At 43.3% G+C, this 24,407-nt stretch overlaps 1 protein-coding gene across 1 annotated transcript in view; it reads right to left on the bottom strand.

Annotated features, from left to right (window-relative positions):
• The window catches only part of atp11b (ATPase phospholipid transporting 11B), a 96,866-nt gene that overhangs the window by 47,353 nt on the left and 25,106 nt on the right, over window positions 1–24,407 (bottom strand). The window contains exons 7-15 of the mRNA XM_084066603.1: window positions 21,165–21,268; window positions 18,710–18,757; window positions 15,754–15,818; window positions 13,856–13,937; window positions 13,535–13,685; window positions 4,860–5,057; window positions 3,568–3,726; window positions 2,214–2,401; window positions 1–9 (exon numbers count right to left, since the gene is read on the bottom strand). The exon at window positions 1–9 is cut by the window's left edge and continues 60 nt beyond it. Of these exons, the coding sequence (XP_083922729.1) occupies window positions 1–9; window positions 2,214–2,401; window positions 3,568–3,726; window positions 4,860–5,057; window positions 13,535–13,685; window positions 13,856–13,937; window positions 15,754–15,818; window positions 18,710–18,757; window positions 21,165–21,268 (1,004 nt within the window). The remainder of the gene's footprint in view (window positions 10–2,213; window positions 2,402–3,567; window positions 3,727–4,859; window positions 5,058–13,534; window positions 13,686–13,855; window positions 13,938–15,753; window positions 15,819–18,709; window positions 18,758–21,164; window positions 21,269–24,407) is intronic.

Genomic DNA, 24,407 nt, shown 5'->3' with positions numbered 1-24,407 from the left:
ACTCCCATCCTGAAAGAAAGAGGCAGACAGACAGACGTTGAGCGGTGTGTGTGTGTATGTGTGTGTGTGTGTGTGTGTGTGTGTGTGTGTGTGTGTGTGTGTGTGTGTGTGTGTGTGTGTATGTCTACTGCACATTACAACAACAAACATAACCCACGACCCCTATTGAGAAATGCTGCCCTAACCTATGTCAGAGGTAAGGATTAGCTTGTTGTTTTTAACTATTTCCAAGAAGTTGTCGACTTAGAATATATATATTTTTAAATATATTTTTGGGGGCTTTTTCTGCCTTTATTGATAGGATAGTGGGCTGACAGGAAATGGGGAGAGAGATGAGGGGGTGACACACAGCAAAGGTCGTCGGGATCGGGAGTCGAACCCGCAATACGCTGTCAAGCGAGATTGACAACATGCGCCTGGACCGCTAGGCCAGTGGGCACCCGGCGTAAAATTATTTTGAACAGTAGAAGTAAACAAATTATAATGACTTGCGAATTGTGTTTTTGGCATTGAACATATTTTACATTTCTGTTTGGCTTTGAGGCTTCGTAAACAAAAAATCACACCCTGTGTGAAGGAAGCGGTGCCTTTGGGGCAGGCCTTAAGTCATTGGTGGTCTGAGTCCACTTACCAAATTTGTACTTGGTAGCATGCTGCAAACTGGAATGATGGCTGTTTAAAGCCCAGCCAATGGGCAGACAGAGGGGGCGGGGCTTAAGTAATGACAGTTAGTCCCTATTGCTGGCTTTAGTCCATGTACAAAATGTGTACTCCATAGCATGCTGCGAACTTGAGTTATGGCTGTTTGAAGGGCAGCCAATGGGAAGACAGAGGGGGCGGGGCTTCAGCAATTCATGCTGGTCCCTATTGGTGGTCTAAGTCCACATACCAAATGTGGACTTGGTGGCATGCTGCAAACTGGAGTTATAGCTGTTTAAAATCCCGTGCTCATCCCGTGCTCATACGGGCGCTGGGGGTCCCTGGACCCCTCTTTGATAACTTCATCAATCCATGCTCGTGCCTATTGGTGGTCTAAGTCCACATACCAAATGTGGACTTGGTGGCATGCTGCAAACGGGAGTTATAGCTGTTTAAAATCCCGTGCTCATCCCGTGCTTAAACGGACGGACGGCCATAACATACGCTGGGGGTCCCTGGACTCCTCTTTGATAACTTCAGCAATTCATGCTGGTCCCTATTGGTGGTCTAAGTCCACATAGCATATTTGAACTTGGTGGCATGCTGCAAATTTGAGTTATAGCTGTTTGAATTCCCGTGCTCATCCCGTGCTTAAACGGATGGACAAACATAACATACGCTGGGGGTCCCTGGAGGCCTCTTTGCTAACTTCAGCAATTCATGCTCGTTCCTATTGGTGGTCTAAGTCCACATACCAAATGTGGACTTGGTGGCATGCTGCAAACTGGATTTATAGCTGTTTAAAATCCCGTGCTCATCCCGTGCTCATACGGGCGCTGGGGGTCCCTGGACCCCTCTTTGATAACTTAATCAATTCATGCTCGTGCCTATTGGTGGTCTAAGTCCACATACCAAATGTGGACTTGGTGGCATGCTGCAAACTGGAGTTATAGTGCCGTGCTCATCCCGTGCTGAAACGGACGACGGACAGAACATACGCTGGGGGTCCCTGGACCCCTCTTTGATAGCCAGTGGCACGTGTGGCCAATGAGAGGAGAGTTGGCGTAGGCAATCTCCAAGTTCGTGTGTGTGTGTGTGTGTGTGTGTGTGTGTGTGCGTGTGTTTGTATGTGTTTCTTCTTTGCCGTCAGGCTCATACGGACGGACGGACGGACGGACGGACGGACGGACGGACGGACGGACGGACGGACGGACCGACGGACATACGGACAAAGTCAAGTGTAGAGCGGTTGGCACCGCTAAAAATGCACGGGCGGCTATGAAACAAATAACTTAAATATACAAAGAAATGACATAATGATATTTGATAATTGTACACTTTCAAAATCTTTTAAAAACAGTGAAAATGGCCGGTGTACAAGCTCACAACGCGTTGCATTGTGACGCGTTGTGAGCTTGTAGATCTGCCGTTTCCACTATTTTTGAAAATATATGAACGTTGTTCAGCACAGAAACGATGACGATTAGCGTTTTCTTAATTGCGTTTCTTAATTGCGTTTCTTAATTGCGATCGGGCGATAATGTAATAATAACTGTGACAGGCCTACACAGTACCTCTTGGTGGCCTCTACCAGAGCCTTCTCGTCCGGCGACGAGGCGTAGTATTCCATCTGCGTGGAGAAGCCGTTGGCGTGGCAGAACGGGTCTCCGGTGCCCGCTAGCGAGCAGTCAGGCTGGTCGTAACTGATCTGAACGGTGTGACACAGTGACACCGCCTTGAGGAACAACAACTCCTCAGCAGTCTGTTGGGAAAGAGGACAATGAGGACGAGGAGGAGGGAGTGTGACAAATAGAGAGAGGGGTACGGGGATATGGATACATACAGGGGGTTGGGTTTAGGACAGGAAGGAGACAGAATGGAGAGAGGACAGTAATGTAAACCAGTGTTTCTCAAGCAAAGGATCGGGACCCATCTTTGGGTTGCGGACCCATTTTTATGGGTCGTGAGTACGTTTTGTGAGTTTTTTTTTACATTTCCAACAAAAACAAAATAACTATTATTTCAAAAGATTTTTGCTGCTATTTCTTTTTTAATGAACTCATTCCCTGCCAATGACGTCTTTTCACGGCTGTTTTTACTGTTTCCACACTGCCAATGACGTCTTTTGAAGTCTCTAAAAAAAAAAATATATATATAATTGTTTTGTTTCATTTTTCACAAAGAACCAGGAGATAACGCGATCCATAGATTTACTGCTCCATTCACTTCCCTGTTAAAATATTAGGGAAATATTCGGAATCTCTGCTCCTGTGTGTCTTTTTGAGCGAAACATGCTATTTTCAACTGGGTATAACAAGCGAACGGGAATCGCGATGATTTTTTTTTTTTCACGGAAGCACAGTGAACCCCTCCGTGATTACCAACCATCAAGGGATCGATTATACCAGAGATAAATAGTGTGTGACTACTTGAAAAGGTAAGACAATCCTGGCAGTGTGGGCTTTTTGGGCCATTTAGTGAATGGCAGTGAATGAGTTAAGACAAGAACAATGGCTTCTATTTCCGCATGGGAGAGAAAGGCCAAGCTAATAGCTTGTATTAGCTTATAGCTTCTATTAGCTTGGAAAGCCCATCGATGATGTCATTGGTAGGCAGGTTTCTGAAGTGTCCATAGCCCACCAATGAGATGCAGAGTGAGTAGACGGAAATTGTGCCATCTTATAATGATCATTAGTGAGGACCAATTCTATAAAGATAAAGTCAAAAACGGGTGAAGTGCTCCTTTAAGTTATGAAGCCCCGTTCATGAATTTCAAAATAAAAACCGGATAACGCTCTTCTAACTTGAACGGAAAGTTATCAGAGAAAACACACGTCCTCCCAGGTCTGATCTCATGCATATACAGGTATGCGTACAGTACGGTAAACAATATGTGTGGATATACAGTATATTTATGAGTGTGTTTACCAGGTGAGGTATAGAGCTGTCTGGTGACTCCTCTGTCATTCCCTCTGGTATGAGTTTGCCGTTGACCTCCTGGTACTTGATCCCGTTGATGGAGCACTCACGGAACTGCATCTCGTTTTCCGTGAGCGTACCGGTCTTGTCAGTAAACACGTACTCCACCTGGAGAACACACACACACACACACACACACACACACACACACACACACACACACAAACACATTATTCAGGTGACATCGAGTAACTTTCTACGGATGTGTGTGCGTGCATAGGGTGTCTACATGTTTCAGCTACTTCAATTGAAGGTGTTTTAAGATGTTTTTTTAGTCGCTATGCTAATTCCCTCCCCCAAGTGTATAGTCCCTGTCACTACCAAGTACCAACCTCTACTGTTAGATCTTGGAGAGAATGAAGACCAGCGATTCCCAAGTGGACCCCCAAAATAATAGGCTCTATGCACAGCAGCCATATTATCACTTCCTTCACAGGTGTTACCAATGATACTAATGAAGGCTCTGTTCTCAGACCTTTTAATTTCTACGACCACCATAACTCTGAGAGTGTACAAATGGAACCAAATGGACCCGTAAGGGTCCATTTGGTTCCATTTGGTTCCATTAATGGCCCGTAAGGGTCCATTTGGTTCCATTTGTACACTCTCAGAGTTACACACCCGTAAGGAGCAATTTGGAACCCCCTCAAGGAATCATGATGGTCCCTGGACCCCAATTTGAGACCCACTGGTGTAGCAGAGTGTTTCCAGTGAGCCAACGTGCACAATATCAGCACCCTGACTCTGTTTGACCAGAATGGAACAGAGCCTTCATTAGTATCATTGGCAACACCTGTGAATGTCTTCACAATATGCTGCTGTGCATAGAGCCTATTGGCAAAATACTAAGATTTTATTGATAATATAACATTAATATCAAAGAATGTATGTAATGCTATGTTTCCTTTAAAACCTTTAACACGTGCCTCCCTGCTGCCTGCGTGTGTGCGAGTCAGTGAGTGGATGATCCTCTGTGCTTGTTTTCACTCTTTTCTGTGCGTATCCTTGGGCTAACGTATGCCCCAGGGCGAAGGACAGCCGGGGTCTCTCTGACTGATTGACGTTGGCAGGCCGCCTGGGGCTGTCCTTAACCTGATGTTAACCCTACTCCACAGCAGGGCCAGCGAGCCCTGGAATTAACTTCAAACTTTAAAAAAAATAATGGCAGTGTGAACTTATCCTTGGGCTCAACACTTTCTTTGCCAAGAAGGGGTGAAAGCAAACGCACGCGTGACCTTTACCTGTCCCAGCTCTTCGTTGAGGTCCGACGTGTTCACCTGGGCTTTCTGATCGGTCTCCTCGTGGTACAGGTCCATGTCCCAGCCAATGAAAAACGAGCCCAGGAACTTCTGCATCTCCACGGTAACATAGAGCGAGATGGGGATGATGAAGTTGTACAGGACCAGGAACGCCAGGAAGTCTGAGATGAACCTCAAGATCTGACAAACAAAAACAAGATATGACACAGTCATGTTATACCAGGTCTTTGAAAAAGTGATGAGAAAGTTCTTTTGGGCTTGTTTTCCTAGACCTGGTTGCTTATTTCTCTCACTAAACATGGCAACGTTGAAAGGCCAAATGAGGAACAGCGCCACAGACCATAGAGATACATACAGTGGCCAAACACAGCATTGTGGGTCGTCTTTAGATCCCATATTCTGAGAGGACAATGAGGCCTCATTGGCTGCAGCCAGTGAGGAAAAAGTCACGCAAAAGTCACGACTAGCGAGCAAGATATACTGTAGACCAGGTTTTGCAACCTGGTAAAAACAGTGTATTATTCTTCCATCAGAAGGACAACTTTAAAAGAAAAACTGGACAACGAGAGCAGGGGGGGAGAGAAAAAGGTAGAAGAGAAGAGTGGAGCACGGCAGGATGTGGGGAGGAGAGCAATGACAGAAGCAAGGTGAAGAAAGGTTGTTTTATGAGCGCAAGTGCATTTATATTAAGAAAAGCAGGCAGCATGGTACGTCCACCTTCAATATGGTTTTCTTCCTGATAGTACACAGCAAAAAGAGCCAGGAAATGAGAGATGAAGAGCAACAGACAGACAGACAGACAGAGTCAGTGAGAGTTAGAGAGAGACAGACAGACAGTGAAAGCAGTGGTAAAAAGCAGTGGCAAAAAAACTTTAGTTACTACTGTAGTTACTTTGCAGGTATAAATCATTACATTATAAAACATACATTAACCACTTTACCCCTATTTTATACCTAGGCTATTTGAAAATAGCCGATCTACAAGTTTGCGACGCGTTGTAAACTTGTAGATCTGCTATTTTCAAACATTTTTGGTACTTTTACTTTTGGTACTTTAAGTACATTTTGATACCAATACTTTTGTACTTTTACTCAAGTAAATTTTGAATTCCGGAATTTTACTTGTAACAGACTGCAGTACAACATTGCAGTATTGATACTTTTACTTAAGTAAAACATTAGAGTAATTTTTCTAGCACCGAGTGAGAGTCAGAGAGAGATAGAGAGACAGACAGAGAAAGAAAGAGACAAAAATAGTAATAGAAAGAGAGAGAGAGAGTGGGATGTGAGAGCACAATATTAGTTGCGATTACTTTCCGCACATGCAGTCAAGTGAATAGGGCCATCAAGTGAATATGGAATCTGGCCATCCAGCATAATAAATCCAGGATGAGGGTTTTAATTTGTAATGCTGCCACGACTCTACCACTCACTCAAACCGTCTGTAGCAACTAGTGGGGCATGTTGGGTCTTTTTACACACACATACACACACATACACACACACACACACACACACACACACACACACACACACACACACACACACACACACACACACACACACACACACACACACACACACACACACACACACACACACACACACACACACACACACACACACACACACACACACACACACACACACACAGAGAGAGAGACCACAGATCTCGCTGACTGATTGGTGTTGGCAGACAGGCGAGCCCAGTGACAGGCACTTCCTCTTACGCCTTGTCATAATATCACTGTGACTCAAAAGAGTCACTGGGCCCACCCTGCATGTGTGTGTGTGTGTGTGTGTGTGTGTGTGTGTGTGTGTGTGTGTGTGTGTGTGTGTGTGTGTGTGTGTGTGTGTGTGTGTACACACACACACAGGCAAAACACACAGGCAAAATCTAGTGCCCCATCCATCTCCCCTAACTGTTTTCATCTACTTATCCCCTCTCTGGAGCAGAGAGAAGGAGACTGTTATTATTTGACAGTGAGAAAGCCTGGTGGGATGGAGAGAGAGAGAAAGGGGGGGGGGGGTGGTAGAGTGAGAGAATGAGCAATATGAGAGAGACGAGGCAACATAAATCTAAGAGGTAAACGAGTAAATTAATCAGTTCATCGAAATCTAAGGGTTCCTGCTGTACAGCAGGTTATAAAAAGCCATCTCTGCCATGCCTTGCAAGGCATACTTGGCAAGGCAAATATGCATGCTTTGCCTTGGTTGACCCCCAGTACGGGGATTGGCTCTACATTTTATAGGCTACATTTTACAATAGCAGCACATTTAACACTAGGCAGTGTTGCCAGATCTGCTTATTATGATTTCCCAGCAAGATTTTATTTGAAAATAGCCGATCTACAAGCATCGTGACGCGTTGTGAGCTTGTAGATCGGCTATTTTCAAATAGCTGATGTATACTGTATGTTAAAGTGCTCATGTGGGCCCATAGTCGCTTCTTTTGGGCTGGTTTTCCTAGACCTGGTTGCTTGTTTCTCTCACAGAATCTGGCAACACTGACACTAGTACCCAGGAGCAACTGAGGAGCAGCTGCCGTCAAGTGTAGGGATGGGAAGATATGACATTTTCATGTCACGATTATTGTGACCAAAATAATTGCGATTTACGATATTATCTATGTAAATGTATATATATATATGTAAATATGCTTAAAAATCTTAAAATGCCACTTTGTATATCTTAGATATCTTAGAGGGGGGGCGGGGGGGGGTTGAAGATGAAGATGATTAGATATTCTAGAAAGACAGGAACTGACCATGTCCTTGTTTATGACTCTTAACAGCTGCTGGGTAGAAGCTCTTCCTGAGCATCGAGCCTCAAACTCTTACCAGTCCACAAACACTCTGTTTCCAAGGTGTTGTTGCCTTTCTACATCTCTGCATATCTGTCTGTGTGTCTTTATCTCGATGTGCCCAAATATGGATGACTGATGTCATAGTACTGGTGTCATAGTACTGACAAAACACATCTTATTTGTAGCACATTTCAGATTATAGATTTTGCTAAAGTGGCCATTCACTTTGAGTAACGTCATTAGCTATTCCATATAAAGTCATCAAGGAATGACATCACACCATCGTCATCACATTTCAACATAATTGTCCTTTTAAATGTTTTTATTCTATTTCCCAACACAACACCATTCAGCAACTGTTAGAAACACGTTGCCCTGCCTTCTAACCTCTTCTGTAAATTAGTTGCACTGATTCACAGTGGTGCTGGTGTGTGAAATGTTTCACTGGACGATACATCGGAAAGGAGGACCTAGGCTTTCCTGTCCGGCTGCTGTGGTAGTCGGACACAAGCTGTACTCTTTTGGAGGTTACGATCACTGTTATCCTTACTGCAATGATTATATCGATGTCCACATCTTCAACACACTGTCTTTACGCTGGAGGACGTTGACCACAGTGAAAACTGGAGGAGGAGAACATCACCTTGAGGTTCCCTGCGTGCGCGGAGGCCACACAGCTGTTCTGGTAGAAGATATTGTCTACATCTGGGGGGGATATCCTTACTGTAACGTGCTTTATTCATTTGATGTTGACAACCACAGATGGTCCAAACCCAATATTGCCGGAACTGATCCAGAGGGGAGGTACCACCACTCAGCCTGTGTCTTTAGGAAGGTCATGTATATTTATGGAGGAAACATCCAGCTGACTGGACGCACTAATGACATCTACAAGTTGGACACCACCACAATGGTCTGGTCTCTAATTAACACCAGAGGCACTCCACCACCCGTTTCATCAGGTCACTCTGCCACCATCATCGGGACAAAGATGTTTGTATTTGGGGGCAGGGGGAACCAGAGGAACGTCTACAACAACAACAGTGTGTTTGACACAGAGACCAACTGCTGGTTGAGCACACCTTCTCCACAGCTTCTTCCAGAAGGACGCGTGGGTCATTCAGCCTTTGCCTACAATGGAGAGCTGTACATATTTGGTGGAAGCAACTACAAGCAATCAATCAATGATCTGTGGAAATTCAATCCACAGACCTTCTCATGGAAGAAGGTTGAGCCCAAAGGGAAAGCCCCGTGTGAGACGTCTTGGATGGGCTGTTGCATGGTGGGAGAACGTATCATCCTCTTTGGAGGATACAACAAACCTGATGACCTGCATATCTTAGATTTAAGTCCTAATCTGAAGATGTTATGCAAGCTAGCGGTTATTCAGTACGGTGTGGAGCAGTCTGAACTACCACATGACATCAGGTGGGAACTGGCGGCCATGACTACCAACAATAAAAAGATCTAAAAAAGAGGGAAAAAAACTGTGATCCCATTTTAAAAATAATAATAATAATAATACAAATAATAATAATGATAATAAATAAATACAAAATAATAAACAAACAAACTGCAAATGGCAACGGGGTCAGAGAAAGATGATGAAGAGGAAGATGATGGCCCTCAGGAGAAAATGCAGACGAAGAGGAAACATAAAAACATAATGTGGTTCACAGTGACATGTGTAGACCAAGACCAAATTAACACGTTGCCTGCCATGGACGCATAAAGTCGTTCTATTATCAAATTATTATTTTTTTTGAAAATTCCACAAGGGGCACCCTAACACAGCTTTGGGATGATCCATCGTCACTCAGAGAAGAAGTATTAGTAAGTGACGTCATTCCAAAAAACGCCAGCGACACAGACACACAGCCTGCCTCTGATGAGACTACAGCTACAGTAAATAAAATAATAAAGTTAAACGAGCATTTCACCCCTTGAAGAACTTACAGTCACTCAATGTTAATAATTATTTGTAGTAGATAACAGTAGCAAAATTTGAAATTTGCACCCTATGGCCAGAAAAATATAGAAGTCTGTGTGTTTGACTGGGGTTTGACTGGACTGCTGCATTACTACAATGACCATAATGCTTTGGGGCACTGCCCTTCCTTGTGGGGAGGGGAGGCTGCGTGGGGGTGTGGTCTACATTGTAGTCAGGAAATAAGGTGAGATAAAGAGACTATGAGTCAAATGACTCATATTCTCTGAGGATATGGATACAAATCTAAAAATACAGATAAAACACCAAAAACACATCAGGATCATGTTTATGGGTCCTAGACCTAGATAAAAATAGGGGTTGGTGCAAAATCGGCGAAATGTCCCTTTAACAGCCTTCTCAACAGTCTTTGGGGATGGAGGCTAAATGTTTTCTACTGCTGTGTGTATATAATGACAGAGTAAATGCAGTGCTGTCAGTCTGTCTAATCAGCGCACCTCTCGTCCTCACATCAAAGGCATTCCAAATTAATATGTTAAATCCAGTCAATAACTGCCGAGTGGGACACTTTTAAAAACAGAATGAGTGTAACTGTGAAAAAAGGTTGTTCCTCCTGAATAGCCAATAATATTTAATGAACAGAAAAGGGCTGCTGCTGCTGTTCATAAAAATGTTGGGCTCTCTGGCCGGTCCGAACTTGGGGGCACGCTGGGGTTCAAGTGGTTAAAAGTAAGTCTCAGTAATGGAGTAGATCTCTGTGTGTGTGTGTGTGTGTGTGTGTGTGTGTGTGTGTGTGTGTGTGTGTGTGTGTGTGTGTGTGTGTGTGTGTGTGTGTGTGTGTGTGTGTGCGTGTGAGACAGCCTGTGGCAGACTGTGCGTCTCCATCTGTCTGCCACGGGCTCCAACTCTCCGTCTCAACCAAGGCACTTTCCATTACCGTAAAATAAATCCTCAAGCAGTCGTGCATGGTAAATCTGTCCTCATATGACACCCACACTGGCTACTCCCACTGTCCCTGGCCATCAGATCTTGTATGAGTGATTTTTAGTGGCTACAAATCACGATATATGAAAACAGAAAGGATTGCCTAAGCATATTTCCCTAAGCAGCAATAATAACTAGAAAAAGTGCTCCTCGGAGCACAACTCTCCGCCAGAAGACTTGTGTTGGTTCGAAGGTCGCGAAGGTCGCTATCCCTCTTGTATATGTAAGTGTCCTATCCATCCTGTCTGGGTAAGTGTCCTCTTCCGTTCATTCTGTGTAAGTGTCCTATCCCTCCTGTCCTATCCGTCCTGTCTATGTAAGTGTCATATCCCTCCTGTCTATATAAGTGTCCTATCTGTCCTATCTGTCCAATAAGACAGATAGGAACAATTGGACCGCGACTACTTGACTACTTCCGGTTCGAAGGTCTGGGAGTGAGCTAGTGGCCGGATTTTCGGTATTGGAATCTGGCTTATCACAGTGACACATGTATTTATAGGTCGCTATCCCTCTTGTATATGTAAGTGTCCTATCCAACCTGTCTGGGTAAGTGTCCTCTTCCGTTCTGTCTGTGTGAGTGTCCTATCCCTCCTGTCTGTATAAGTGTCCTATGTCATATCCCTCCTGTCTATATAAATGTCCTATCTGTCCTATCTGCCAATTATGTATCAGCCATGCAGCCATTTCATGGTTACATTACATTACATTACATTACAGTCATTTAGCAGACGCTTTTATCCAAAGCGACTTACAATAAGTGTATTCAACATAGGTAGGGAACGAAACTACTAATCACCAGAGGTCTTAAGTGTATTTCCTGTAAAAACAAGCAACCAAGAGTATACCTAGCGCTAAGGTAAAAGTGCAATATATCAGCTATCTACTTTCAAGCACATGAGATAAAATAGCCAAATCAAATGAGCACGAGCTAATCAATCCAATACAACAATAGTTCCTAAACTAGTTAACAACAAGTAGGCCAGGCAAAGAGGAAGGGTAGTGTTTCCTGAAGAGGTGGGTTTTCAGCCTGCGGCGAAAGATGGGCAGTGACTCTGCTGTCCTGACATCAGTGGGAAGTTCATTCCACCACTGTGGGGCCAGAACAGAAAAAAGTCGTGACCGTGTCGATCGACCAGAAGGACCGTTGAGTGGCGGGGGAGTCAGTCGCCCCTTGGTGGCCGACCGGAGTGGTCGGGAAGGGTTGTGGGCATTGACCAATACCCGGAGGTAAGAGGGAGCTGTTCCTTTCACTGCCCTATAGGCTAGCACCAGGGTTTTAAACTGAATGCGAGCCGCTACGGGGAGCCAGTGCAGGGAACGGAGAAGGATAGTTGTGTGAGAGAACTTGGGGCGGTTGAACACCAGACGAGCCGCAGCTTTCTGAACAAGCTCCAGGGGTCTGATGGCAGATGCCGGAGCGCCAGCCAGGAGGGAGTTGCAGTAGTCCAGGCGGGAGATGACAAGAGCCTGGATGAGCACCTGGGCTGCCTTCTCCGTGAGGAAGGGCCGAATTCTCCTGATGTTGTAGAGGAGGAATCTGCAGGACCGTGTCACTGATGCGATGTTAGCCGAGAACGACAGTTGATCGTCCAGGGTCACACCCAGATTCTTCGCAGTCCGAGTTGACGTCACCACAGCGTTCTCAATGGTGATGGCCATGTCTCGGTGAGGACAGCCCTTCCCCGGGATGAACATCAGCTCGGTCTTGTCCAGGTTGAGCTTCAGGTGGTTCGTCGACATCCACTCCGAGATGTCAGCCAGACAAGCAGCAATGCGTGCCTCCACTTGTGTGTCAGAGGGGGGGAATGAGAGGATCAGCTGGGTGTCATCGGCATAGCAGTGGTAGGAAAAGCCATGGGAGCGGATGACAGCACCAAGAGATGTAGTGTAGAGAGAGAAGAGAAGAGGACCCAGAACCGAGCCTTGGGGAACCCCAGTAGTGAGCCTGTGTGGTTCAGACACAGACCCTCCCAGCATCACCTGGTAGGAGCGACCCGTCAGGTAGGATGCAAACAGGGAGAGTGCAGAGCCTGAGACACCCATCCCCTCGAGGGTGGAGAGGAGGATCTGATGGTTCACTGTGTCGAACGCTGCAGACAGGTCCAGGAGTATCAGGACAGAGGAGAGAGAGTTCGCTCTAGCGGCATGGAGTGACTCCGCCACTGCCAGGAGGGCAGTCTCTGTCGAGTGACCCACTTTGAACCCAGACTGGTTGGAGTCCAGGAGGTTGTTCTGGTGGAGATACGAGGACAGTTGTTTGAACTGGTTCCCGTCTTACCTCACTCTGACAGTGGCGGAGACACTGTCAGAGTGATGCCATGTATATATAGGCCCGGTGGCGTCACTAGCCAATCAGATCACAGTATTTCACGTGTCACGTGAGGCTTGACCAATCGGTGTGTCATGTTTAGAAAGTGAAAACGCAGTGATAACAATACTCTCCTGGCGGAGAGTAATAAATTCATAAATACGTTTTAATTAAAAAAAAGGTAAAATAATACTTTGGGATGCTTCTGGAAGCCCTGGTTTTACAGTGTCTTCAAATGTATTGCAATTTTTTTTTCTATTTTATAGATATAGAGGATGTTTCCTTGAATAGTGAATACAACTCTATTTTAACCCATTAATACCTGGAACGCATCTGTGTCATAGCAGATATACAAGCTCATACGAGCTTGTAGATCTGCTATTTTTGAAAAATCTCGAACATTTTTTTTTAGATTTTTTTTCAAAAAACTGTTAGGATTTAGAAAACATTTTTAAGAATCGCCTCAGGTCTTAATGGGTTAACTGGTTCTCTCAGCATTTTCCCTCTGCGGGTTCCTGAGGGAGGACTAACTTAATTGGCTCCAGTGTTCCAGTGCAGGGTTTAGAAGGGTGTATGGGTTGTGTGTGGAGAAACGGTGGGATATACCACACCTTGCTGCTGTTTCTCTCCTGCTCGGTCTTCTGGTTGTAAAAGGGCTCGTCGTACTCGTCCTCAGACTGCCAGGCGTACTTCAGGATGGTGCTGAGGACGGCCTCGAACAGCAGGATGCCCAAGTAAATGATTAAGTAGGTGTTCATGGACCTGACGGAGGAAATGAGGCCATTAGTATGCATGGGGGTATTGACATCAACCTCTCAATGCTGATCATAGGGGTTTGTTTTAGCCACAATTTATTCACATAAAAAGAAAGATTAAAAGATACACAGAGAGAGAGAGAGAGCAAGAGAGAGAGTGAGAGAGGGAGGGCTCACTTCTCCACTGCAGAGCGTTTCTGGGACTTGCACTTGTAGTTAAGGGCCATCTTGGATTCCATCCCCGTATAAACAGCCACACCTGCAAAAGAACAGCCTTTAAGCATGGGCACCAGTCACCATAAACATAAGCAATATTACTGGATGGAGATAATACGGCTGAGTGTTCCGTTCTCCCTTAATCCTGTGTCTTACAGCACTTGTCTTAAGCCAATGCGGATCTCGTGGGCTTCGTTTGAAGTCAAAAAACGGAGTAGGGACTTGTGAGTGTAAGAGGAAAATATATACTGTAATGAGCCACTCACATACCTGTAGTACTCAGACCTGTGTAGAATATTATCCCCAGTGTCAGCTGTCAGCAGAAATGCAGAGCTCCCATTTCTAGTGTCTTGCTAACAGGCAAAAAGGCAATGTCAAATGGCTCCAAACAGCTATTTGTACACCCCACGGGGTTGAGAGTCAATGGAGAAGTTGCAACGGTCATAAGTAATTTAATGTGCTTTCACAGACTGGCTTCTTTTTTGTTTTTGTTGTTGCTATTTTGACGTTTGGAATGTGTGTCAGTAGCAAAAGGCTAGACCTGGCTCACCTGGTGTCATTTTAATGCCTTTAAATGGTGGATTTTACCATAGTACCCTTTGTCGCACAGCATTAGAAGACTTTTGAATTAATTTATTTATGGTTTACTTATTTTCATCAAGAGTGTCTTGCCCATCTTCTTAATAATTTCAACAAAACAACAGTACAACATCTTGCATTGTCAATATGCTGATGTTGCATCCTGTATTAAAATTGGGCCGGCGGACCATGGACTGACAGATATAGATAACTCCATATATGGATATATTGGTCGGATCGTGCAACGTAGGTGAGGGCAGAGTAGATGCCCAAACTCTAGACCCACAGGTTAATATCGGAATACTGATATCCTACTATAATTCTAGTAACCTCTGTCCGTTTGTAGTGGTGTCTGTAGTGGGAGTAGGTAGGTGAAGCTACCCGGTTCTCCTCAGTGGCTGGACCAATTGCTCTGATTTTGCACACAGCCATCGACCATTACCATCTGAACTTAACTGTGAAGCCCGTTTTTCAAATTCATCAAATCTCAGCTTCTTATTAGCGCTTTTGTGTCAAAGAATGTCGCCATGGTTACGGGGCTGCCCAGCTATGGGACGAACTGCCTCCCGGGTTGCCAGATGATGTGCGCATATCCCCCCACGGATGCGTCGACCGGGTATGGTCTAGTATTATTGATTTCAGCTGTTACAATTCCAAACATGCAAACATGACCCGCTTTAATTACTTCCGTACAGTATATATTAGTAGCTTAATGACTAGTATTACAATTCTATTAAATACTAAATACATTTGACATTAAATACAAATGTTACTTTTCAAATTCCAATTAAAAAATAGCACAACAAAAAAAATCAGTATTCCAATAAAAAAAAATAGAAAAAATACAAGCTCAGAACGCGTTGCTTCGCGGCACGTTTTGAGCTTGTAGATCGGCTATTTTTGCTACTTTTGTGTGACATAGAATGGCGAAGTACGGCATTAATCTACAAAAAAAGTAAAAATACGGAGATAAGAGGTTTCTGCCCGACAGTATATGCAATGTGGCCCTCTGGAGTGAGTGTGAAAAATATAGTGGCCCTCTCCATCAACAAAGTTGCCCACCCCTGCTCTAGATAGAGTTTTTCTTTACCTCTAGTAAAGATAATGCCCTCTGGTGTATGCATGTGCCTAGCAAAACACCCTTGGTAATGTGCAGAGCTTTAGTATTCAGATATAAGCCTGGTAATGATTGGTCCATTCTAGGTTTAGTGAGGAAAGTGAACGCTGGACATTTGGTTTCAGGAGCCCCATTCATTCTGGCATTTATATCATGAACTCACCGAAAATCTCTTTGGTGTTTTTCAATCTTGCTCCTCGCAGCAACAAATTCTCCGGTCCCAGTGGTCTAATAGAAACACAGATAAAGGCAGACACACACTTAATGTAAATATGCATATTCATGATATACTTTCATATGACTGAATGGTGTGGCTTTCATATGACTGAATGTCGAGCACGCGCACACAATATTAGTCTTGTTAATTAACCCATTGAGACCGGGGACGCATCTATGTCATTTTAAGATGTCTTCGGCTATTCAAAAATAGCAGATTTACAAGCTCATGAACTTGTAGATCTGCTATTTTTGAAAAATCATGAAAATGTGCGCAAATCTTTGAATATATATATTTTTAAAGCGAACATGTGTAACTCAAATCTTTGCTTCTGGGGGGTCCCTGGAACAAAATATTTTGAGATGGGGTTCCGCGGCCAAATACATATACACTTTGGGGGTCCTTGACATGAAAAACTTTGATCACCACTGATATAGCAACATAGGTTTTTTCAAAAAACTGTTAGGATTTAGAAGACATTTTGTAGAATCGGCCTCAAGTCTTAATGGGTTAAAGACATGTCATTAACATCCTATCATGCTCTGTAGCATGTATACAAATTCTAAGCAGGCCCAGTTGACCTCGATTTAAGATGGCCAGACAAAAAGATCGAAGTGATCTAAGAGGGTTCATTAATGGAGCATGGATGAACTGGATTCAAGAGGAACAGTGACTGAAGTGACATCTGCATTTGAAATATAGGAAAGACATCATCAGTAAATGGGTTGGAAATTACGGTTGGAAGTGCACATTTAACTGACCGTGATGCTCATGCATTAGTGCGATATGTAACGACAAACAAAAGAGCAACCTCATCCAGGGTGACTGAGAATGTTAACCCATTCAGACCGGGAACGGATCTCTGTCATTTTTTTTAATTTCTTTGGGCTATTTATTTTTTTTAATCGTGAAAATATTGTGTAAATCTTTGAATATGTATATATATTTAAAGCCAACATTTGTAACCCATATCTTTGCTTCTGGGGATTCTACAAGATGTCTTCTAAATCCTAACAGGTTTTTTTTATATGTATCTGGCCGTGGACCCCCATCTCAAAATATTTTGTTCCAGGGACCCCCAGAAGTTGTAACAGAGTTAAAAATGTTCGTTTTAAAAAATATGTATTCAAAGATTTGGTAATTGGAAAAAAATATGTTTTTTTCCGTCAGTGGCAGTGAATGAGTTAATGGGTTAATGCAGGATGTGATCAGACTGTGTTGTCGATGAACAGTTCATCGACAACCACGTAGAGATAAGAGTGATGTCATAATAAGAGTTACATTGCATATTCAGAGACAAATGAACATGTGAACACAACACAGAGTTCAGTGGTGCAAAAACAATAGGCCCTGATCTACAGAGATGTGGTCGGATGAGTCATCCTTCTAGCCTGACACTCAGCCTGAATTTTCATTTGGTTTCACTCCATTATTCAGTCTTAAAGCCCTCTCAGTGCAGCCGTTTTCTGAGGTGGGGGCGTGGCCAAAGTGGGACTCTTTAGCGATTGATTCATACTGGATTAACCCAATCCCAGGCTGCCGGTTAGATTTTCAACCGAGAAAACCCCGCCTTCTACACCGTCACCAGACCCTGAATGCGAGGCTAGCGATTTTATGGGCTGGAGCCAGGCTATCATCCTTCACCATACTGTATTCTCCACAAGTAGGTAAGTGAAATGGTGGCAGACAGACACCAAGAGAACAGTACAGGCCTGAATGCTGCACCCTGGCATTGACGGGGTCCGGTGGCTCTGTTATCTGTGGGGGGCAATGGTAAGGTTTGGGTCCACTTACTGTAGATGGAAGGGGTCATTGCAAATCAATACAAGTCTCTACCAAGATGACAATGCTCCCCATCAGGGTCACTGAATGGTTTGATGAGTATGAAAAGGATGTGAATCATATGCTATGATGGCATAGTCTGCAGATCTCAACTCCAATGAACAACAACATTGTCGAACTAGAAAATGTGCTCCTCGGAGCACAGGTCTCCACCAGTACTGTTCCTGATTAATCCTGTCTTACCTCACTTCAAAAGATATAAATGATCTTTTGAAGTGACACACCTATTTATAGGTCTCTATTTCATCATGCGTCTCGCTAGCCAATCAAAGCACACCCTTTCAACATATTGTCACGTGTCACGTGAAGCTTGACCAATGTTAGCTTGGTGGACACACGGAAGGATGAGAACGAAAACATAGAGTCTCCTGGCGGAGACAATTACAAGGGAGAGAACGCTGTGTTTTTATTGCGATCACGTACAGTAGCACGCTGCTTCCCTCCTGTATCCTGTGTAGAGTCTAGGCCAAGGTGAACTGAAGCTGTTCTGGCAGCTTGTGGTGGCCTTAAGACCCTTTGCAGTATGTTGGTGTCTCCCTTTGATTTGTCACCCGTCTTGATACAATATACACCCAGAGCATAATGTGAATGTTCTCTAGTTGTGGTATACTGTAGCTCAGTGGTTCTCAAACTTTTTCATGTCAAGGACCCTCAAATAGAGACTTATTAGCCCGCGGACCCCCATTTGAAAAAATATGCCAAGGAGCCCCATAAGAGAAGATTTTTACAGCTCTAGCAGTGATTTTCAACCATTTTAATTTCAAGGACCCCCAGTTTGACATGCATTAGGCTACGGACCACCATTTAATGGCATTTATCTCTGGGACCCCAATTTATATTGTAAAATGAATGTTAATTTAATGTTAATGTTAATTTAATCCTTAGAGTGTACAAATGGAATTCCATTTGTACACTCTCAGAGTTACAGACCCATAAGGGTCAATTTGGTTCCTAACTATCTATAATTTAACTCCCTCAAGGACCCCTGGGGGTCCCCGGACCCCACTTTGAGAACCAATGCTGTAGCTTGTCTGTTGTTGCCGATGATTCTGGGTCTCACCTGACAATCTCCTCCCCTTGGTGGGTCACGGTGATCCGCCCGATGAACCTGGAAAAACACAGGAAGCATTTCTGCTGAGTGAACGTGAGGAGACAGCAATGGATGGAGAAGGACAGTTAGAAGATAGGAGGTAGGAGTGAAATGAAGACGGAAGAGACAAACATCATGGGTGTGTGTGAGACAGTGAGAGACAGAGACGGAGAGAGAGAGAGAGACATTGACAATGTACAGACTGAGTGATCATAGTTTGGCAATAGAGAAGGGCAGACACAGACAAAGAGGAGAGGCTGTTCTGTCATTGTGATGAAGGGGCTGTAGAGCAGTGTTGATTTTGACGGCAAATTTTGATTTAGTTTTAGTCATAGTCTTTTGAATAAAATTCCATTTAGTTTTAGTCATATTTTTGTCACTTGAAATGTTTTAATTTTTGTCTAGTTTTAGTCGACTAAAGGCCTTTGCACACAGGGTGCGATTAGTCAATCAGTTTTTACCGCATGCGAAAACACGCTCAAATCGAACTGGGTTCGATTGAAAAAAAAAACGCATCGCCTCGCCGCATCGCATTGCCGCACAGGGTGTGCATGAGGTCATTGAGAACCATGTGTTCATTTAAAAATCACACCCAGTGTGAAGTGGGCGGTGTGGTCACAGTGGTCATCACAGTGATGGAAGTGATTCACTTTAAAAAAAAGTTTAAAAACATAAAAATGTTTTTTTTAAGTCCATACTGCTATTCATAGGGCTGCACATGTGTCATGTGTTTCGCTAGCCAATCACAGCCCTGAATTTGCAAAGTCAGCCAATCACATTACAGCTAGTGGTGATGACACTAGCTGTAATGTGACTTTGCAAAAGTATAGATTTGCATTGACTGTGGAAGGGTTAGGGTTGTAGACTGCGTTGTAGACTATTGGCCAATCACGGTGCAGGATTGGTCAGTGTCCAAACCTCACTTATAGGGGGCGGTTACACCGCCCCAAAAAATGATATTGTCCGTTTTTTCCGTGCGGAAAATCCCACCCTGTCTGCAAAGGCCTTAAATATGATTATAGTCGACTAAAACTACAGTTGATTTAGTCGACTATAATGGCCGTGATGGCGTTATAATGGCTGATTTTACACTTGGTTGCATGCTGAAAATAGCCGATCTACAAGCTCACAACGCTTGTAGATCTGCTATTTTCAGAGCGCAACACCCGAGCGCAACCACACATAAAACGACTTGTCTTTTAGTTCTACTGGATCTCTTCTCCACTAGTCCCTCACTAACATTTTAGTCTAGTTTTTATTTATTGACGAAATTGTCAATATATTTAGTCATAGTTTTAGTCATCATAGCCTAGTTTTTATTTAGTTATTATTTAGTTTTCGTCAGTGAAAAAAGGTAGTTGACGAACATTTTTCGTCATAGTTTTAGTCGACGAAATCAACACTGCTGTAGAGACAGAATTACACTTCCTAACGCAATGTAAAGAGTTATTTTCCAAAATTTGAAATAAACTGCCCAGAGTTCCTAAGTATGACAGAAAGGGAGAAATGACCAATCCTTCTGGGGGAACAGAAAGACTGTGCAGTTTTAGCTGCAAAATATGTCGATTCCTGTCACAAGAAAAGGGACAACCAGTAGGACACAGATGTATACAGTACCATGTTTTACTTACCGCACCATCTCCTTTATTTATGTCATTTCATTGATTGTATATTGTTTATGTCATAATTGTGCTTTGGCAACACTTGTCACATTTTTTTTAAGAGAGAGAGAGAGAGACTGTACATACAAACAGAGCAATTTAAAACTTTTAAAAAGCAGCTGCTTTGCAATTTGAGCATAACTTTTGCAAAAGCTTATCCCTAGCTAACCTCTCCTATGTGGATATATAGGCTAACTATTTCCGACAGCAAATGCACAACTCCTACAGTATGGTTTTGGAAGTTAGACTCACTTCTCTCAGTTGCAATGTAACAGCTCTGTGTGTACCCATCATTTCTATTGCCTTTTAATTGTACATATATTATTTTGTTTTGATTGTTCCACTTTTGCAATGTTAACGTATGTTTGAGAGAGAGAGAGAGAGAGAGAGAGAGAGAGAGCGAGCTGGGTGATGGAAAAAAAAAAGGTTCTGGTTAAAAATACATTTGTCATCAGCTGACAATGACGGGTAGAAGTGTGGGAGTGAAGTGGAGTGGCGAGTAGTGGGTCGACATGGTGGACTTGGGAGCCATTTACCCCATGAACTCTATTCTGTGGATCTGCTTCTTTCCATACTTTTGTGTGACACTGTAGTATGATCAAGTAGGGCATTCATTTATGAGGAAAAAAAAACAGCACAAAAAGAATAGGGAGATACTAACGATATACTAACTGCTTGGCCTCCTATTAAATCAATCAAGACTCCTGATTTAGTTGAATTCAAAGACGTGTGTGTGTGTGTGTGTGTGTGTGTGTTTTGTCTACCTGTAGAGGTCGGCCTCAGGTTGTTGACACTCCACCACAGCCGTGAGAGCCTCCAGTCTGGACACTGACTGACACACTGCTGTCTCTGCAACGGAGTAGTGGGTCTGAAAGCGCGCGCGCACACACACACGCGCACACACACACACACACAGACACACACGCACACACACACTATGAATACTGGGGAACAGAGAAGAGCCACAGTAGGTGTAGTTCCACAAAGAGACAAAGCAGCGAGTCATCCGTGGGAAATATCCTATTCCATGTTAACCCATTAAGACCGGGAACGCATCCGTGTGACATTTTTCGATTTCTTTTGGCTATTCAAAAATAGCAGATCTACAAGCTCATTTGTAAAATATTTTGTTCCAGGAACCCCCAGAAGCAAAGATTTGAGTTACAAATACCGCAAAAAAAAAAGAAAAACATTCAAATATTTGAACAACTTTTCATGATTTTTCAAAAATAGCAGATCTACAAGCTCATAGAGCTTGTAGATCTGCTATTTTTGAATAGCCCAACACAATCTAAAAATGACACACAGATGCGTTCCCGGTCTTAAAGAGTTAAGAAAGAGATAAGTCATCACTGAGCAGCTCTAGAGCGGAGAGAGCCCTCTGGATGTATAATTCATCTGGCTGAGTCAGCCACTTCTCCTCTGCAGAAGAGCAGAATATACCTCACATGTTGACCCGACCATGAAACCAAGAAGAAGGTTGAGGAAAGCCTTCCTGCATGGGGACACTGACTAGGCGTTTGCACAGCACACTGGAATGAGGTAATTCATTATTTGGGAGCAGGTGTGTAAGATTCCAATAGTATAAACATTTTAAATGGCTTTCATATACTCTTAATATTTTTTTCAAATGATAATTGGCCTTATAAATCGAAATGTGCTCAGATTGGGCTATTTTCTGGGTGTTAATATTAATAATATAATAAATTAATTAATTTTCGAATATTCTAATAAATAGTTTTAAAAATGAAGTGTACACGTCAGTGAAAAAAAACGCTGGGAACATCCCTAACACAAGTCAGGTTTCTCCAAAGACACAATTTCAGGAATTAAAACAGAGCACAACAGTGCGCAACCCAAACTATATGCAGGTTTTTGAGTTATGCGCTCGGTATGCATAGTTACACTTTTGAGAGGAGCGCTGCTCGTTTCCTTCTGTTGGCGCATGCGCAGGAACTCTCCCAATCTCTGCTGTTTACACAAAAACAGCTTAACCCATTAAAACCGGGAAAGTCATTTTAGCGTTGGCTATTAAAAAATAGCTGATATACAAGCTCACAGCGCGTCACTTCGTGCCACGGTGCAAGCTATTGCTATTTTTGAAAATTCTACCGGAACCGCTGCCTACCGGTCCACTGGTCATCACATTATTGGCTTAGGAATGAAGACAAAAAAATATATATCTGGGCGCCCACTGGCCTAGCGTTCCAGGCGCATAGCACATACGCTGGTAATCCAGTTTAACAATGTGTCGCAGGTTCGACTCCCGGTCCCGATGATCTTTGCTGTGTGTCACCCTTCATCTCTCTCCCCATTTCCTGTCAGCCTACTGTCCTGTGAAATAAAGGCATAGAAGCCCCAAAAAATAACAAATAAATACAAAATATCCATGAATTCAAGTCTCCATGGGGTGACTAATCGATAGAAAAAAAAACTTTTTTTTTTGTGAACTATCCCTTTAATGGCTTAAAGTTGGGCAAAGTAAAAAATGGGCTCCGTCACTAGCAGGACTAGGGCTAGGACAATGGCCTCAGGAGCCACCTGACTAACAAGATAGGATGTGTTGTTGTAGGGACATTTCACTGTAAGATCTAAAAAGTTGGACACTTCCTCCCTTATTGCAGCCGTTTTCAATGGTATTATTACATCATAATGCCTACCAGGAGTCTCCATAGCAGTTTCAGGTTTAGTATTACATTAAGAATACTTTGAAATGGGGCAAACAAGGTCCAAGGGCGCAGAGGTAAAGGACTCGCCCAACACCGCGGCCTGGGTTTGATTCCCCGTCCTGTGTCTATTGTGTTTAACACAATAGACCTTTTTTCATGGCAGCCATATTGACATAAATAGTTATGTAATGTTACTTCCTTCACACATGTTACCAATTACACTAATTAACCCATTAGGACCTGGAACACATCCGTGTCATTTTTAGATATATTTTGGTTGAAAAATCGTGAAAATGTGTGCAAGTCTTTGAATATATATATATTTTCATAGCGAACATTTGTTACTCAAATCTTTGCTTCTGTGGGGTCCCAGGAACAAAATATTCATTTTTTCAGGTCCACATATCATTTTGGGGGTCCTTGACATGAAAAAGTTTGAGCACATCTGATATAGAAACATATAGTATTTTCGGAAAACTGATACTGAAGACATTCCTTTGCAGAATCGGCCTCAGGCCTTAATGGGTTAAAGGCTCAAAAAGTAATTTTCTTCTTCGTTAAAATAAGTGTTAAATAGCTCAGTGTTTGTTCAGTAACAGCTGTCTCCCTGTCTCTCCAGCTCTTAGTAAATACAATATTATGTTTTCAGGTCGGATGCCAATTTTGTCCAGTCAAGAGAGAGAACTCATACAGGATACAGGATAAACAAGACAGAACGGAAGTGATGACACAAAGAAATGAGCAGACAAAATTGAAACATGAACCCTATCAAAAATTGAAGCTGATAAATGAGTAGCCTACTCTCTCCTGATTGGATGAAATTTGGCAACCCTCCTGAACATTTATTTTCTGTTTATTAAAGTGACGGATTGATGGGGAGACTGAACACACACTCTATAGCAGTGGTTCTCAAACTATGGGTCGCGATCCCATTAGGTGACGGTTGGGTCGTGCATAGGCAACTTAATTTTTCAATTTCTTTTTTATAAAGAAAGGGAGAAAAATAAGTACGGTCACGACTGGCGTGAAGATGACTTCGAAGACGGCCACTTGACTTCATTCATCCAGCTCCTAAACCGACCGAGAACCAGCAAAACAGGAGACAATACACAAACACACAAAATGAACACATTTTGCTGCTCATAAACAATATCGTTAAGAAGCAAGAATTATGTGCAATAGCAACAAACGGGAGGCTCTTAAACGAGACGTTTTGGGAGTTTTTGTAACTCGGAAGAGTTTGCATTCTCTCAGACTTAAATGAACACCGGTAAATTAACACTGGAGGGGGTCCCTGTGTACATTTTATCTGTTGTAAAGTATGTGCCTCCGGCCAGG

Source organism: Gymnoscopelus microlampas, assembly GCF_963454915.1.
Source record: "Gymnoscopelus microlampas genome assembly, chromosome: 9".
Classification (NCBI taxonomy): Eukaryota; Metazoa; Chordata; class Actinopteri; order Myctophiformes; family Myctophidae; genus Gymnoscopelus; species Gymnoscopelus microlampas.
The sequence above is the reverse complement of the archived record's forward strand: the minus strand, read 5'-3'. Positions and strand labels throughout refer to the sequence as shown.